Source organism: Pelophylax lessonae (assembly GCF_965119305.1).
Source record: "Pelophylax lessonae genome assembly, chromosome: 7".
Classification (NCBI taxonomy): domain Eukaryota; kingdom Metazoa; phylum Chordata; class Amphibia; order Anura; family Ranidae; genus Pelophylax; species Pelophylax lessonae.
Window position 1 is genome coordinate 200,803,698 of NC_138774.1, and position 14,624 is coordinate 200,818,321.

At 43.1% G+C, this 14,624-nt stretch overlaps 1 protein-coding gene across 1 annotated transcript in view; it reads right to left on the reverse strand.

The window, feature by feature from the left end:
• Nucleotides 1-4,155: 4,155 nt before the first annotated feature.
• The window catches only part of BSPRY (B-box and SPRY domain containing), a 38,684-nt gene continuing 28,215 nt past the window's right edge, over nt 4,156-14,624 (reverse strand). Inside the window, exons 4-6 of the mRNA XM_082264020.1 lie at nt 12,128-12,153; nt 9,410-9,534; nt 4,156-4,791 (exon numbers count right to left, since the gene is read on the reverse strand). Coding sequence (XP_082120146.1) covers nt 4,268-4,791; nt 9,410-9,534; nt 12,128-12,153 — 675 coding nt within the window. The 3' untranslated portion in view covers nt 4,156-4,267. The remainder of the gene's footprint in view (nt 4,792-9,409; nt 9,535-12,127; nt 12,154-14,624) is intronic.

The following is a 14,624-nucleotide window of genomic DNA, read 5'->3' on the forward strand; positions in this document are numbered from 1 at the left end:
TAATAGTAAACATGACAAATAGAGAGTGTGAATCTCAAGGTGTCACAGACAGCATTAAAAAAAATGACCTCTCCGCTCTATCCAAAACCAAAAATAAGTTTCGTGTTTAGCAGTGACAGCCCGTCCATTGGGGGCGCAGGGGTGCCGTCCCCCCATCCATGCATACAGCCCCCTAATCTACTTACAGGGCGTCGGACGCATGGATTCCAATGGGGGATTTTTTTTTTTTTCTTGAAGCACGTGATTAGAGCCAGAGGCTCTAATAGGCTTCAAAAAAGGGTGGGCTCAGGGCACAGAGCACTGCGCCCTGAGCCCACCCAGTTGTTTGACAATAGCGAATTAATATTTGCTATTGCCGCACTGATTCTCCTCCCAGCCAATCAGGAAGCGGGTCCTGAGACCTGTTTCCTGATTGGCCGAAAGGAGAAGGCATCCTATTGGCAAAGAAGGAGAGAGGAGACGGCCGCCGAGAGGGAACATGGAGACTGAGGGGGAAGCCGCCACCACTGCCTGTCCATCCCGCGGAGCAGGGTATGTAAACTGGCATGGGGGGGGATATGGTGGTGCGGGCTGGAGTGATTGGGAGGGGGGGTCCGTTGCCGCCCCCCTCCCTCCCTCCCGACTGATGGAGCACCAGCCGCCACTGTCTTTAGTTAGTCAAAGGTTTTGATGTTCCATTTTAGTAATAATCATTCTGCTTTATGAAGAATGAACTTGTCCCGTGTGTTGGTTATCCCTTTATTATTCCCTATTAGGGTAGATTTTTCTCCGTGCCAGATATCGTAAGGGTCACTCTGATGTGCGCACTTATGCCACTGGGCTACAGGAGGACTACCCCCCCCCCCCCCCCCCGCCATTGCTGACACACACAAGCCGCTTAAGAAGAAAATAATTAATAAAGACCTGCCTGTGTATCCACATTTCTCTGCGTTATATTGTTAAACAAATGGTCATAATAAATGGGCTGCCCTAATGCAGCGCACATGTGCATACACAGTAAAATGCTAAGGTGTGAATCGGCTCATACTGTTTTTTAAGGGCCCATTCACACTAGAACTGTGTGGATCACACAAGAACACTGTGTGGTTCCTGTGCGCTTCACATTCGGTTCTGTGCAGTGCGATTTCAGCCCTATTCATTTTCAATGGGCTGAAATTGCACCACACCAAAAGAAGTGCATGCACTACTTTTTGAAACATGCGGCAACTGCATTGTATGGTACCTTTGTACCATGCGATCCGGTGCGGGCAAACGCAATCCGTCTTCTACCTGTGTTGTTACATCGAACTGACCCCCGCAGCAGATCGCAAGGGCATTGCGATTGGATTATGGTGCGGGAACGTGGCTCTCCCACACTGCATTCCAGTGTTAATGTGCCCTTAGGTTTCTTTCCCAATTTTCAGTTCTGACCAAACCAATCCCAGTTTCACACGGATTTTCCATCTCTTTCTGGCCAGGAGACAATCTTTACCAAGACTAACAGAGAGGGTGATCCTCCCCAGCAGGGACACAGACCTCAATATCAGCCGGACAGGGATTTTAACCATTCCCAACTCTATCCAAAAGTAAACAAATATGCTTTCCTGGTGCCAACATGGCAGTATATATGTGGTAGTATGCTGACATGGATTGGCGTCAGGAAAGGAAATTACGGTAAGTATTTGACACAGTTTTATGTTTTCCTGTGACCAACGTGGCAGCATACTACTACATGTATGCTACCATGGATTGGCACCAGGAAAGGAAAATTATGGTACGGTAAGTATTTGATACAATTTTCTGTGTTAATGCACAGGTAGGTCACTGTTAAAGCATCAGAGCCTACTCCCTAGAGACAGCACATTGTTGGTTGGAGTGTTGTGAACAAGAAGTGTAGGACACAGGATAACAAGAATTGATAGAGAGATTCGGATCTCCAGTGTGCTGCTGATGCAGGCAGCTTTTACATGAGTAAGCACACACACAGTAGTTGTAACCCTAAAAAAACATGCTCCTGACTCTTTAAGGCACGAGATATAGCACAGTGCTTTTGTCATGTCAATTGTCCCTTTCTATGTTTTACAATACCTGGTTGATCTTGCCTGTTCCTGTGTTCCCTTGTGTGTACTGACCACACTTATGATGGCTGCTGATCTCTGATAGCGTGGTCAGATTACGTCCCTCCATCATCCAGCTCTCTCCTCAGCACCTCTGCATTTCCCCCCTCCCTCTCTCTCTTTCTATTCTGTAGTCTGTGTGAAGCCCATCTCCTCCTCCTACCTTGACTGAGACTCCACTTTAGTAAAGTGGTTGTAAAGTAACATCTGGTATATACTTTTATCCTATCTGTTTCAGGAACATATTGAGTACAGTGTGTGCATTTCTTCAAAATTATAAAGGTAATTAGCTATTTTGCCCAGCTCTGCTGTGTGGTCACATTTCCTTCCTCTGCTAGCTTATATATGTCATAGGGGAATCTCAGCCTCTCCCACTGTACTCCTTAGATTGAGAAGGAGAGCAGAGGGAAGAAATGTGACCACACAGCAGAGCTGGGCAAAGAAGGTATTTAGCTTTATAATAAAGGACAAGATCCTTTGAGAAAATCAGGTGTGACGAAATGCGTCAGACCCATACCATATGCTACCTAATTTCATTCCCATTGTTTGTGCTGTTGTCATCGGATGTCTGTAAGTGTATATGCCATCTTTTAATAAATTGTCCGTTAGCGGTTTTACACTATGTCTGTGTCGTTTGGCTTATCCCCACATGTGAGTGTCTGATTGGGAGATCCGGCCATCCTTGCTCAAGACTACACGGTCATTTATTGGAACATCCAGTGCCTGGGTGACCTATGGATAATATCTAAGCCTTTATGACCCATTTACTGTATGGTATTTTGGGTCTACAACTTCTGATGAGCGCATTTAATTTATATCCCGATGGTGTGGGGATCTATCTGCTTCCTTGATCACTCATATCACTTTGGATCGTCAACTTCATCTCTTCACTTGGGACTTACCAATATTCATTAATTCCACATTTAATTTCTATCACCTTCATTGGACTGTTTGTTTGCTTTTTTAGCGCTGCACTTTATTTATATACCATTTTGGAGCAACTTTTTGTCAGTTGATGTGCTAGCAGCTTTTTTGCAGTTGTATATGTTAGCGCAGTTTGAATTTTTTGTTTCACCAAAGAAGGTATTTAGCTTTATAATTTTGAAGAAATACACACACTCTACTGAATATGTTCCTGAAACAGAAAGGATAAAAGTATATAACTGATGTTACTTTACAACCACTTTCATAAAAAAAAAGCCATATCCTTTACTTGTTATGTAGTCTGCATATCAAGTGAAAACAAAAATATTTTATGGACTAGCTGGAACTTGGGTCTCAGAAGAATGGAACCCTAACTATTTGAGTTCCATAGCAAAAGCACCCTGAAACTTGGTGTAGAGACACTGGTGGGGTAGTATTGATAAAATAATTACATAGCTATTCGTCCAGAGAAGCTACTGGTGCATTCATTCTGTGTGAAGAATTTTAATGTTCCCCCTCTATTTCCTCTACAGGTTGAATGTTTATCATTCATAAACAAATAGGCGGTTTGGGAAAATACAGCATTACGACCACTAAATGGAGCTAAAGATCATAGAAAATAACAATTTGTTTCCTATGATCTTCAGCTCTATCTAGTGGCCATAATTCAGTATTTTAAAATTCAACCTGTAGAGGAAATAGAAGAGCATTCGATTTTGCCGTATTCGCACAGAATGAATTACCAGATCACCTTCCCTGGACAACAAACTATGGACTTTTTTTTAAATAAATATGCCCCTTGGAGACATATGACACAGTAGTAATAACTCCCTGGCCTAATCCCAGTTGTATTCCTCCTACCTGGGAGTTTTGGGTGTTTCCGACCCACCTTTGTGTGTTCCTAAGCCAGATTTGACCCAAATCTACGGTAGTTTTATAGTATTGAAATGATCGACATTGACAGGGATAAACCAAAACAATATCATATTTACTGAAGGCCAACCAAAGCCTCATTTTGGAGAACGTTTCTTCATATAAAAACCTAGAGTCCTCAGTAGTAGGTCCTCTTTAAATAACCTCTTAAAAAAAGTTCTTCCTTTCTGTTAACTTCCTTGAGTTGCTTATCCATATATGTACTTGTAACATGCCACAAGCTTAATATTTTGTTATATTCAAGGAAAAATATAACCTCCTATATATAAACGAGTCTTTATAAATATAAACATCTATAATTCTATTTCAGTAGTTCACTTCTCAAGGCTGATGCCCTCATCAGCGACTGCAAACACGGGACTGATGGGGGCTGTGAACTTGGTCTGGTGGCTGTGAAGAATGACGCAAGAACCAGGGTCAAAAAAGACCAGTTCTCCTCCATCGATATCCACCAAAACACCAACATGTTTGGGGCTTTTTAACAGTTCCACAACTTCATGCTCAGAGTCATGGGAAAAGCGGAAGTCTTTGTCATAGCGTGAAAAAATCCAAGACACAGAGTTAAATCCTAGCCTGGCATCGTTGCCCGAGCCCTTGCGCGCGATGCTTCTGTAGGTAATGCCGAGCTTGTAGGCACAGCTCTTCTCCACATTGACCTTCCAACAATGGATGCCCTTCTGGAACGATTCACTGGCCAGACAGTTAGGCCAGTGGTCAAAGCGCTCAGGCCCATCTGGATAGGTCTTGGCTTTCTTCTGGAGGAACTTCAGGGTGTTGTTTTCTGATAAGGCCAACAAGGGGCTCATGGACTTCTCATCAAAGGTCAGCTCTTCACATGCTAAAAATAAAAGATATCATTAAATTACTAATATTGAGTGGACTTCATTATTTAATGTGTATGTGGGAAGAGGTATCTTATGGCACTTTTCCACTGCATGGAACCGAACGGTTCGGCTCGCTTTTGTGCTTTTCCACTGCTGGTACCGCATGGTACGGTGTAGGAACGGTTCGGTAGGGTACGGTACGGCGGGGCTTTTCCACTGCATGGAACCGAACGGTACGGCTCTCAAAAACAGTACCACCTCGATTGTGGTTCCAAGAGGTACCATACTGGTACCATATCCCACAATCCTTTGCATGCAGTCACTACTAGCCACTGATTGGTCAGAGAATCGTTGTTATCCCACCCACTTAACTTTAGTACTACTTTAGTGGAAAAGCAAACCATACCGTAACGTACCGAACCATTCCAACACCTTACCATGCGGTACCAGCAGTGGAAAAGCAAACTGGGCCAAGCAGAGCCGAGTAGAGCCGAGCCGTTACTTGCAGTGGAAAAGTGACATGAATCACTTAGTGCTGGTTCACACCAGCGCAGCTTAAAAGCTTGTGGAACAGCACTAAACTACGGTATTTAAAATCTCCATAGGCGCCAATTTATAAGCCTTTACAGGATACCAGTTTAGAGTTATTGCTCTCTCTCTCTGATGTTCGCCACAATACCTCACAGGTGTGGTGCAATCGGTGTTTCCATATGCGTGTGGGACCAAAGTCGGTTTGCACGCAAGCAAGAGGGCGCTTTAAAATGATTTTTTATTTTATTTATTTTTACACTGTTTCATTAAAAAAAATTTGATCACTTATATTGCTGTCACAAGAAATGTAAACATCACTTGCAACAGCAGCAGGCAGTGACAGGTACTCTTTATGGAGAGATCTGGGGTCTATTGGACCCCAGATGTCTACTCTGCTTTAAACGCATCTGATCACACCAAGATCAGTGTGATCAAATGTTTTCAAGATTTAAAAACGGCGCTGTTTACTTCCATGGAAACTGGAAGAGATGTCAGTACTTGTCATTTATGGTTTCCTATACCATAGAGCTCATCAGAGACCTTCTGCCCTTCCATGGGCTCTGTGGCAAGCTGGTGGAAGCACCAGCTTCAGTTCCAGGTTGTCTGGTGGAACAGAGAGGCATTGGCGGGAGGGGGGGGGGGGACCTGTAAAAGCAATCCAGCGGCTAATTAGCCTCTTGGATGGCTTTTTCAAAAAAGCCGTAATTTATATGTACGTTAGGCAGTCTTCAAATATGAATGTACCTTTGTATAGTTTTACTTTAATAAGTTCTCACCAGGGCAGTTGTCTTACAATAAGTTGGCTCCACCACCCCGGGTGCTGCCCACTAGATCTTATATTTACCGTCACCCTGGATCCATCAATCGTTACTGTTCAGCCTCAAACTGAGCCACACAGCCTTTCGTTCCCATGGAAAAGCCTTACCCCAAGCAACCGCTTACGACTGCCATGTGTGCGGCTTTCCAGTTAGAATGAATGGGGACACAGCGTACATGCACTGTATAAAGTGGGGATTTTTGGAAGAAGATCACATAGGGAAGATCGCTGGATCAGGGCTGAAGATAAGCATATGACCTAGTGGTCAGCACTCTGGGGGGGGGGTGGGGGCAACTTATTATAGGATAACTCCACAAGGGTACTGTTGTTCTTTTAAAGCTGAACTAAGTTTTCAGTTTAATTCAGTGCACGGTTGTTTTGTTTAGAAAGCAGCCACAGCCTACTTTCTCCCGCACACCATACTGAAAATTAGCATGTGGCAAAGGGTGCTGCAATGACTCCCTACTGGTTACGGTGTACAACATGGATAAAATATGTCGCCAGCACACTAGCAAGCTTTTTTAAAAGTGCAAAGCTCTTTATTCTTGTGTGATCACATTGAAGGCCAGTGTTTCAGGACCACACAGGGACCCTTCCTCAGGAATGTGATCAATGTACTATATACCCAAGAAATGGTCCCTGCTTGGTCCCAAAACACTTTTCTATCATCCTTTTAGAATGTAATCTCCATGTGCAAGGGCCTCCCTATTCCTTTTGTATTGAACTGTGTTGTAATTGTGAATTGTACGGTCTCCCTTTTTATTGTAAAGCGCTGCACAAACTGTTGGCACTTCGTTACATAGTTTGTCTGGCTGAAAAAAGACATAAGTCCATCTAGCTCAACCAATAGAGGAATATATATATATATGTATATATATATATATATATATATATATATATATATATATATATATATATAGTGTGATGTATAGTCATAGTGGTGGGATATACAGTATTTCACAAAAGTGAGTACACCCCTGACATTTTTGTAAATATTTTATTATATCTTTTCAAGTGACAACACTGAAGAAATGACACTTTGCTACAATGTAAAGTAGTGAATGTACAGCTTGTATAACAGTGTAAATTTGCTGTCCCCCCCAAAATAACTCAAAACACAGCCATTAATGTCTAAACCACTGGCAACAAAAGTGAGTACACCCCTGGGTTAAAATATCCAAATTGGGCCCAATTAACCATTTTTCCTCCCCGGTGTCATGTGACCCATTAGTGTTACAAGGTCTCAGGTGTGAATGGGGAGCAGGTGTGTAAATTTGGTGGTATCGCTCTCACTCTCTCATACTGGTCACTGGAAGTTCAATATGGCACCTTATGGCAAATAACTCTCTGAGGATCTGGAAAAAAAAATTGTTGCTCTACATAAAGATGGCATAGGCTATAAAAATATTGCCAAGACCCTGAAACTGAGCTGCAGCACAGTGGCCAAGAGCATACAGTGGTTTAACAGGACAGGTTCCACTCAGAACAGGCCTCGTCGACCAAAGGTGTTGAGTGCACGTGCTCAGTGTCATATTCAGAGGTTGTCTCTGGGAAATAGCCATATGAGTGCTGCCAGCATTACTGCAGGGGTTGAAGGGGTGGGGGGGTTAACCTGTCAGTGCTCAGACCATACGCTGCACACTGCATCAAAGTAGTCTGCATGGCTGTCGCCCCAGAAGGAAGCCTCTTCTAAAGATGATGCACAAGAAAGCCCGCAAACAGTTTGCTGAAGACAAGCAGACTAAGGCCATGGATTACTGGAACCATGTCCTGTGGTCTGATGAGACCAAGATAAACGTATTTGGCCCAGATGGTGTCAAGCATGTGCGGCGGCAACCAGGTGAGGAGTACAAAGACAAGTGTGTCTTGCCTACAGTCAAGCATGGTGATGGGAGTGTGAGGGTCTGAGGCTTCATGAGTGCTGCCAGCACTGTGGAGCTACAGTTTCATGAGGGAACCATGAATGCCAACATGTACTGTGACATACTGAAGCAGAGCATGATCCCCTCCCTTTGGAGACTGGGCCACAGGACAGTATTCCAACATGATAACGACCCCAAACACAGCTTCAAGACAACCACTGCCTTGCCAAAGAAGCTGAGGGTAAAGGTGATGGACTGGCCAAGCATGTCCCCAGACCTAAACCCTATTGAGCATGTGTGGGGCTTCCTCAAATGGAAGGTGGAGGAGCACAAGGTCTCCAACATCCACCAGCTCCGTGATGTCGTCATGGAGGAGGGGAAGAGGACTCCAGTGGTAACCTGTAAAGCTCTGGTGAACTCCATGCCCAAGAGGGTTAAGGCAGTGCTGGAAAAAAATGGTGGCTACACAAAACAATTGACACTTTGGGCCCAATTTGGAAATTTTAACTTAAGGGGGTACTCACTTTTTTTGCCAGCGGTTTAGACATTAATTGCTGTGTGTTGAGTTATTTAGAGGGGACAGCAAATTTACACTGTTATACAAGCTGTACACTCACTACTTTACATTGTAGTAAAGTGTCATTACTTCAGTGTTGTCACATGAAAAGGTATAATAAAATATTTTCAAAAATGTGAGGGGTGTACTCACTTTTGTGAGATACTGTATGTATATATATATATATATATACACACACACACACATATACATACACACACACACATATATATATACATACAACCCTGTACCCACAGTTGATCCAGGGAAAGTAAAAAAAAAAAAAAACAATAAAGCATGGTCCAATTTGCTCCAGCAGGGAAAACAATTCCTTCTTGATCCCCCAAGAGGCAATCAGATATTCCCTGGAGTCCATTCCACACTTTCACAGCTCTTACTGTGAAGAAGCTCTTACAGTGATGATACATTTTAGGATTTTGCTCGCTTTTGAAACCACAGCTTGGCATGGCATGCTATTATTAAGCTTCTGATCTACCAGAACACCCAGATCCTTCTCCACCATGGACTCCCCCAGCTGTTCTCCTCCTAGTATGTTTGATGCATCCTGTATAATAATACATAACGTATGGTGAACCCTGTACAAGAATAATAATGATTGTATAATAGTAAATAGTTAAGCACTTTCAAACAAGCTTGTTGGTGTGCAGGCAACATATTTTATCCATATTTTCTGATGGGGAACATAAGTGTGTAGAATGATTGTAGTTACCTGATAGTAAAACGAATCCAAATACTTTCTTAGTAATGCCATTTACATAACCGCTGGGGCTTTACCCTTTGGATTTGGGTGTTTTTCTTGTATCAGGAGTCCTGCATTTACTGATCTCCTTCTAAACAATACTAACCAGTGGTGGAGCAGAGGACTGAGGAAGCCCATAATCTGTTTAGTAGCGGACTCTGTACACGGTCAATGTTAAAGTTTAACTTTTCTGACTCTTCAGGTTCAAGAATGCCTTCAGCTTCTTCTGTTCTAAAGGGAAAAAGGAATAACAGTGTTATCACCATAATATATTCAGTTCCAGGATCTGCTTAAGGCCTGCTTCACACCTATGCAGGATGCAGTTTGCATATTCCAGGGGCATTTTGCGTTTTTCAATACACGTTTTTATAACATTGAAGTCTATTGAACCAAAAACCAGAAAAAAGTCCCTGGCCCTTTTTCATAAAATGCACAGATGTGAACATGACCCATAGGAAACCATGTTAAATGGACTGTAGTGTGTTTCTGCAAAACTGAAAACGCACTAAAAAAATGCACAGGTGTGAACCAGGCCTAAAGGGAAATTGTCGACCTCCTCTTGAAAAATGCTAGCTGCCTGGCAGCGTTGGACTCAGAATAATCAAAATAAAAGCCAGGGAACTATCATTTTCAGAAGTGAAGGGTGGTAATGGCAGCCTTTATTATTCCTTACATGTTTCTACTGCAGGGCACAACAACGGGCACACTTAATTGCTGCACTCTCCATACACTCCATGCACTCTCCCCCTGATTTGAGAGTTAAGCTGGGGATACATGGCTCAGTTATTTTCAATCACCCAGAGGGCTGATTAAAAAAAAAACTGAATGGACTCCCCCATTCATACAAGTGAGGTGGATGGGGAACCCTCCCTTCTGTGCTATTGTATTCTGACAGTAAGATCCCTCTACTGTCAGAATACACTGATCAGCGCTGCAGTTAATTGGCTGCAGCGTTGATCAAATAAAACTTTTCTAACAAGCCCGTTTGTGAAGGGTCAATCATTAGATCAACTTCTCACAAACAGGAATGACCACAGATGGATCGCAAAGCGGCCGGTTGATGCTGAAATGGTCACATTTTGATCCATCTATGGTCATCAGTAGCCCTGTGCTCCCCTTGACTGGAACGACTGGTACATATTTCAATATTCTCTAAATCTAAGTTAAAGTAGTGTCTCTTACCAGTTCTACCTAAAGTGAGCGAAAAAAAGTATTCGATCCCCTGCTGATTTTGTACTTTTGTCCACTGACAAAGAAATGATCAGTATATCATTTTAATGGCAGGTTTATTTTGACAGGGAGAGACAGAATAACAACAAAAATATCCAGAAAAGCGCATTTCAAAAAAGTTACCAATTGATTTGCATTTTAATGAGGGAAATAAGTATTTTATCCCCTATCAATCAGCAAGATTTCTGGTTTCCAGTTGTCTTCTATACAGGTAACGAGCTGATATTAGGAGCACTCTCTTAAAGGGAGTGCTCCTAATCTCAGCTTGTTACCTGTATAAAAGACACCTGTCCACAGAAGCAACCAATCAATCAGATTCTAATCTCTCCACCATGGCCAAGACCAAAGAGATGTCCAAGGATGTCAGGGACAAGATTGTAGACCAACAAGGCTGGAATGGGCTATAAGACCATCACCAAGCAGCTTGGTGAGAGGGTGACAACAGTTGGTGCGATTATTTGCAAATGGAAGAAGCACAAAATACCTGTCAGTCTCCCTTGGTCTGAGGCTCCATTCAAGATCTCACCTTGTGGAGTTTAAATGATCAGGAGAAAAGTGAGAAATCAGCCCAGAACTACACAGGAGAATCGTGTCAATGATCTCAAGGCAGCTGGGACCATAGTCAACAAGAATACAATTGGCAACACACTACGCTGTGAAGGAGTGAAATCCTGCAGTGCTCGCAAGGTCCCTCTGCTCAAGAAAGCACATGTACAAGCACCTCTGAAGTTTGCTAATGAACATCTGAATGATTCAGAGGAGAACTGGGTGAAAGTGTTGTGGTCAGATGAGAACAAAATCAAGCTCTTTGGCATCAACTCAACTCTCCGTGTTTGGAAGAGGAGGAATGCTGCCTATGACCTAAGAACACCATCCACACCGTCAAACATGAAGGTGGAAACATAATGCTTTGAAGGTGTTTTCTACTGGGGGGACAGGACAACTTCACCGCATCAAAGGGACTATGTACCGTCATATCTTGGGTGAGAACCTCCTTCCCTCAGCCAGGGTATTGAAAATGGGTCATGGATGGGTATTCCAGCATGACAATGACCCAAACCACATGGCCAAGGCAACAAAGCAGTGGCTCAAGAAGAAGTACATTAAGGTCCTGGAGTGGCCTAGCCAGTCTCCAGACCCTAATCCCATAGAAAATATGTGGAGGGAGCTAAAGGCTGGAGTAACCAAATGTCAGCCTCGAAACCTTAAGGACTTGGAGAGGATCTGCAAAGAGGAGTTTGACAAAATCCCTCCTGAGATGTGTGCAAACTTGGTGGCCAACTACAAGAAACGTCTGACCTCTGTGATTGCCACCAAGGGTTTTGCCACCAAGTTATGTTTTGCAAAGGGGTCAAATACTTATTTCACTCATTAAAATGCAAATCAATTTATAACTTTTGAAATGCGTTTTTCTAGATATTTTTGTTGTTATTCTGTCTCTCGCTGTTAAAATAAACCTACCATTGAAATTATAGACTGATCATTTCTTTGTCAGTGGGCAAATGTACAAAATCAGCAGGGGATCAAATACTTTTTTCCCTCACTGCATATCCCTATCCCTGATGCATTATAAACTACTGTAGAGAAAACTCACCTTTCATCCATCTCACTTTCAGAGTTCTGGGGAAAAGAAAGGAAAGAGAAGAGTTAGCATACAGACAAAATAAAAGTGCTTGGAATGTAGGACAATGAATCCCAAAGTGCTAGTATCCGGATGGCCTAAACATTGCCATACATGTTGCGGTTTGCAGTTGATTTAGGTACAAGCAATCATAAACAGGATCGCCTCCTGAATGCCTGGCAACCCCTGCTAAACTGCCCTCTGAAAAGTGACCCACCACAGATCACTTTTCAGAGGGTGATAGCCTCTGGTGCCTGTGAAAGAGCCTCTTTTATTGCTGCACTTTACAATCAACTGAAAGTATTGCCTGGAAATATGAATAATCAGTTATAAATTGAAACAATTAAAAATGATCATTTATTCACCCTAAATAATGACTGTTTCTCTAACACACAGATATTTGTTTTATCAATCTGAGGCAAGCAACATAATAGCCAATTATCCAGGCAGATTCAAACTTGATCAAAAACACATCAAATTGACTGAATGAAAGATCTTTGGTTTGCGATTTTTCATATCAATACGTGTGTGGCTACCGTAAAAAATCTTGTTTTTCTAACAATTATGATGCTAATAATCAGCACCTGTATGGAGAGCTCACAATTTCACCACTGGATTTTTTACCCTGGATATAATTTGGGTGAGCTGGGAAATCTTATCTCCTGAATTTGATTATCTATGTCTATATAGGTATTACCTAATTTCTGTGATCAATCTGTGGTCTAGAAAGCTTTGGACAACCAAAGCATTAAAATTTGACTTTATACTTGTATGGCTATATGTGTGGATTTCTATATTAGGCTCCATTCCCACCAATGCATTTTTTCATGCTTTTTGCAGAAATGCAGGACATTTTTTTAACATGGGTACAGTGGCGGCTGGTGCATATGGGGCGCCGACCACCCCCCCCCCCCCCCCCGTCCATGCGTCCGGCCCCCTAATCTACATGCGGGGCGCTGGACGCATGGACTTATATGGGGCTTTTTTTTTTTTTTTTAGCCATGTGACTAGAGCCAGAGGCTCTATTAGGCTAAAAAAAAGGGTGGGCTCGGGGCGCAGAGCACTGCGCCCCGAGCCCACCCAGTTGTGTGACAATAGTGAATGAAAATTTGCTATTGTCCGACTGATCCTCCTCCTGGCCAATCAGGAGGAGGATCAGTTCTGAGACCCGCTTCCCGATCGGCCGAAAGGAGAAGCCATGTCATTGGGCATGGAGGAGGAGGGAGGAGGAGACGCAGAAGATGGGAAAAAAGCTGCTGCCGTTCGCCTGCTGCAGATGGGTGGGTGAGTGAGCTGGGGGGGGGGGGGGGGTTATGGTGCGGTCCGTCTGCCGCCCCCCCCCCCCGGCCCATGGAGCACCAGCCGCCACTCCATGGGTTCCTATGGAACACGTTCACATCAATGCATTTTTGTGCCTCTGCATTTTTGGAAAGGGTCAGGGACATTTTTAAACGCAAAACGCTGCTTTTTTTTAGCTTCTTCGGTTCAAAAGACTTCAATGGAGTAGCTGCAGAAAAGTATGTAGTGCGTTTTTACAGTGATTTTCCTTTTTTTTTTTAAATCTGTCCAACACCAAATTTCCCCCCCAAAAAAAAGCAAAAAATATGCAAAACGCAAATCATGGTAAAATCGTGGCAAAACCGCGGTTAAAAAACATGGAAAGCACAGCAAAAAGCACTACAGAAACACTCAAAAGCAATACACATAGGTGTGAATGGAGCCTTAAGGGTTCTTGCACAGGAGTTCCAAAAACACCACATTTTTTAGATGTTCAGGCATTTTATTTATTTATTTATTTACTGATCTGAATGCAGCCCATTGGTAAACCTATGTGGTAGCCCTGCTAAATTATACCAATATTCATTAATTTTTGATTAACAGTGCTTAAACAAATGATAACATGACATATAATATAACAACAAAAAAATAAAAATAGTTGTGCTGGTGAATAAGCACCTCCTAAAGTGCAATAATAGTGCAGGAACACCGTCTTTGGTTATATAAAGTGCAAATAAAACAATAAATCCTGAACTTCTAGAATAAAAAAGAAAAAGGCACTCCTATGTGCAAATATGCAAATAATAGTCCAAAGCAGTCTCTATAAAAAGTGCAATATGTCAATCATTCCATGTGCGTCCACTCCTTAAAGTGGAACTGCCGCTCTTTTGTTTCCTCCCCCCCCCCTCGGGTGCCACATTTGGCACCTTTCAGGAGGGAGGGGGGAACGAGTACCTGTTTTTGACAGGTACCCATTCCCCACTTCCGGGATACGGCACCATCCCTCGGAAGTCCAGGCCCCTCCTCCGCCGCCGAGCCAAAAGGAATGCGCAGCACGCATGCGCAGTACGGACCTGCCCGTGAAGACGCAAGGCTTCACTGCCGGGTTCCCGCAATGGCGGTGGAAACATTGGCTGCGGTGCCGACATTGCTGCACTCCAGGACAGGTAAGTGTCCTAATATTAAAAGTCAG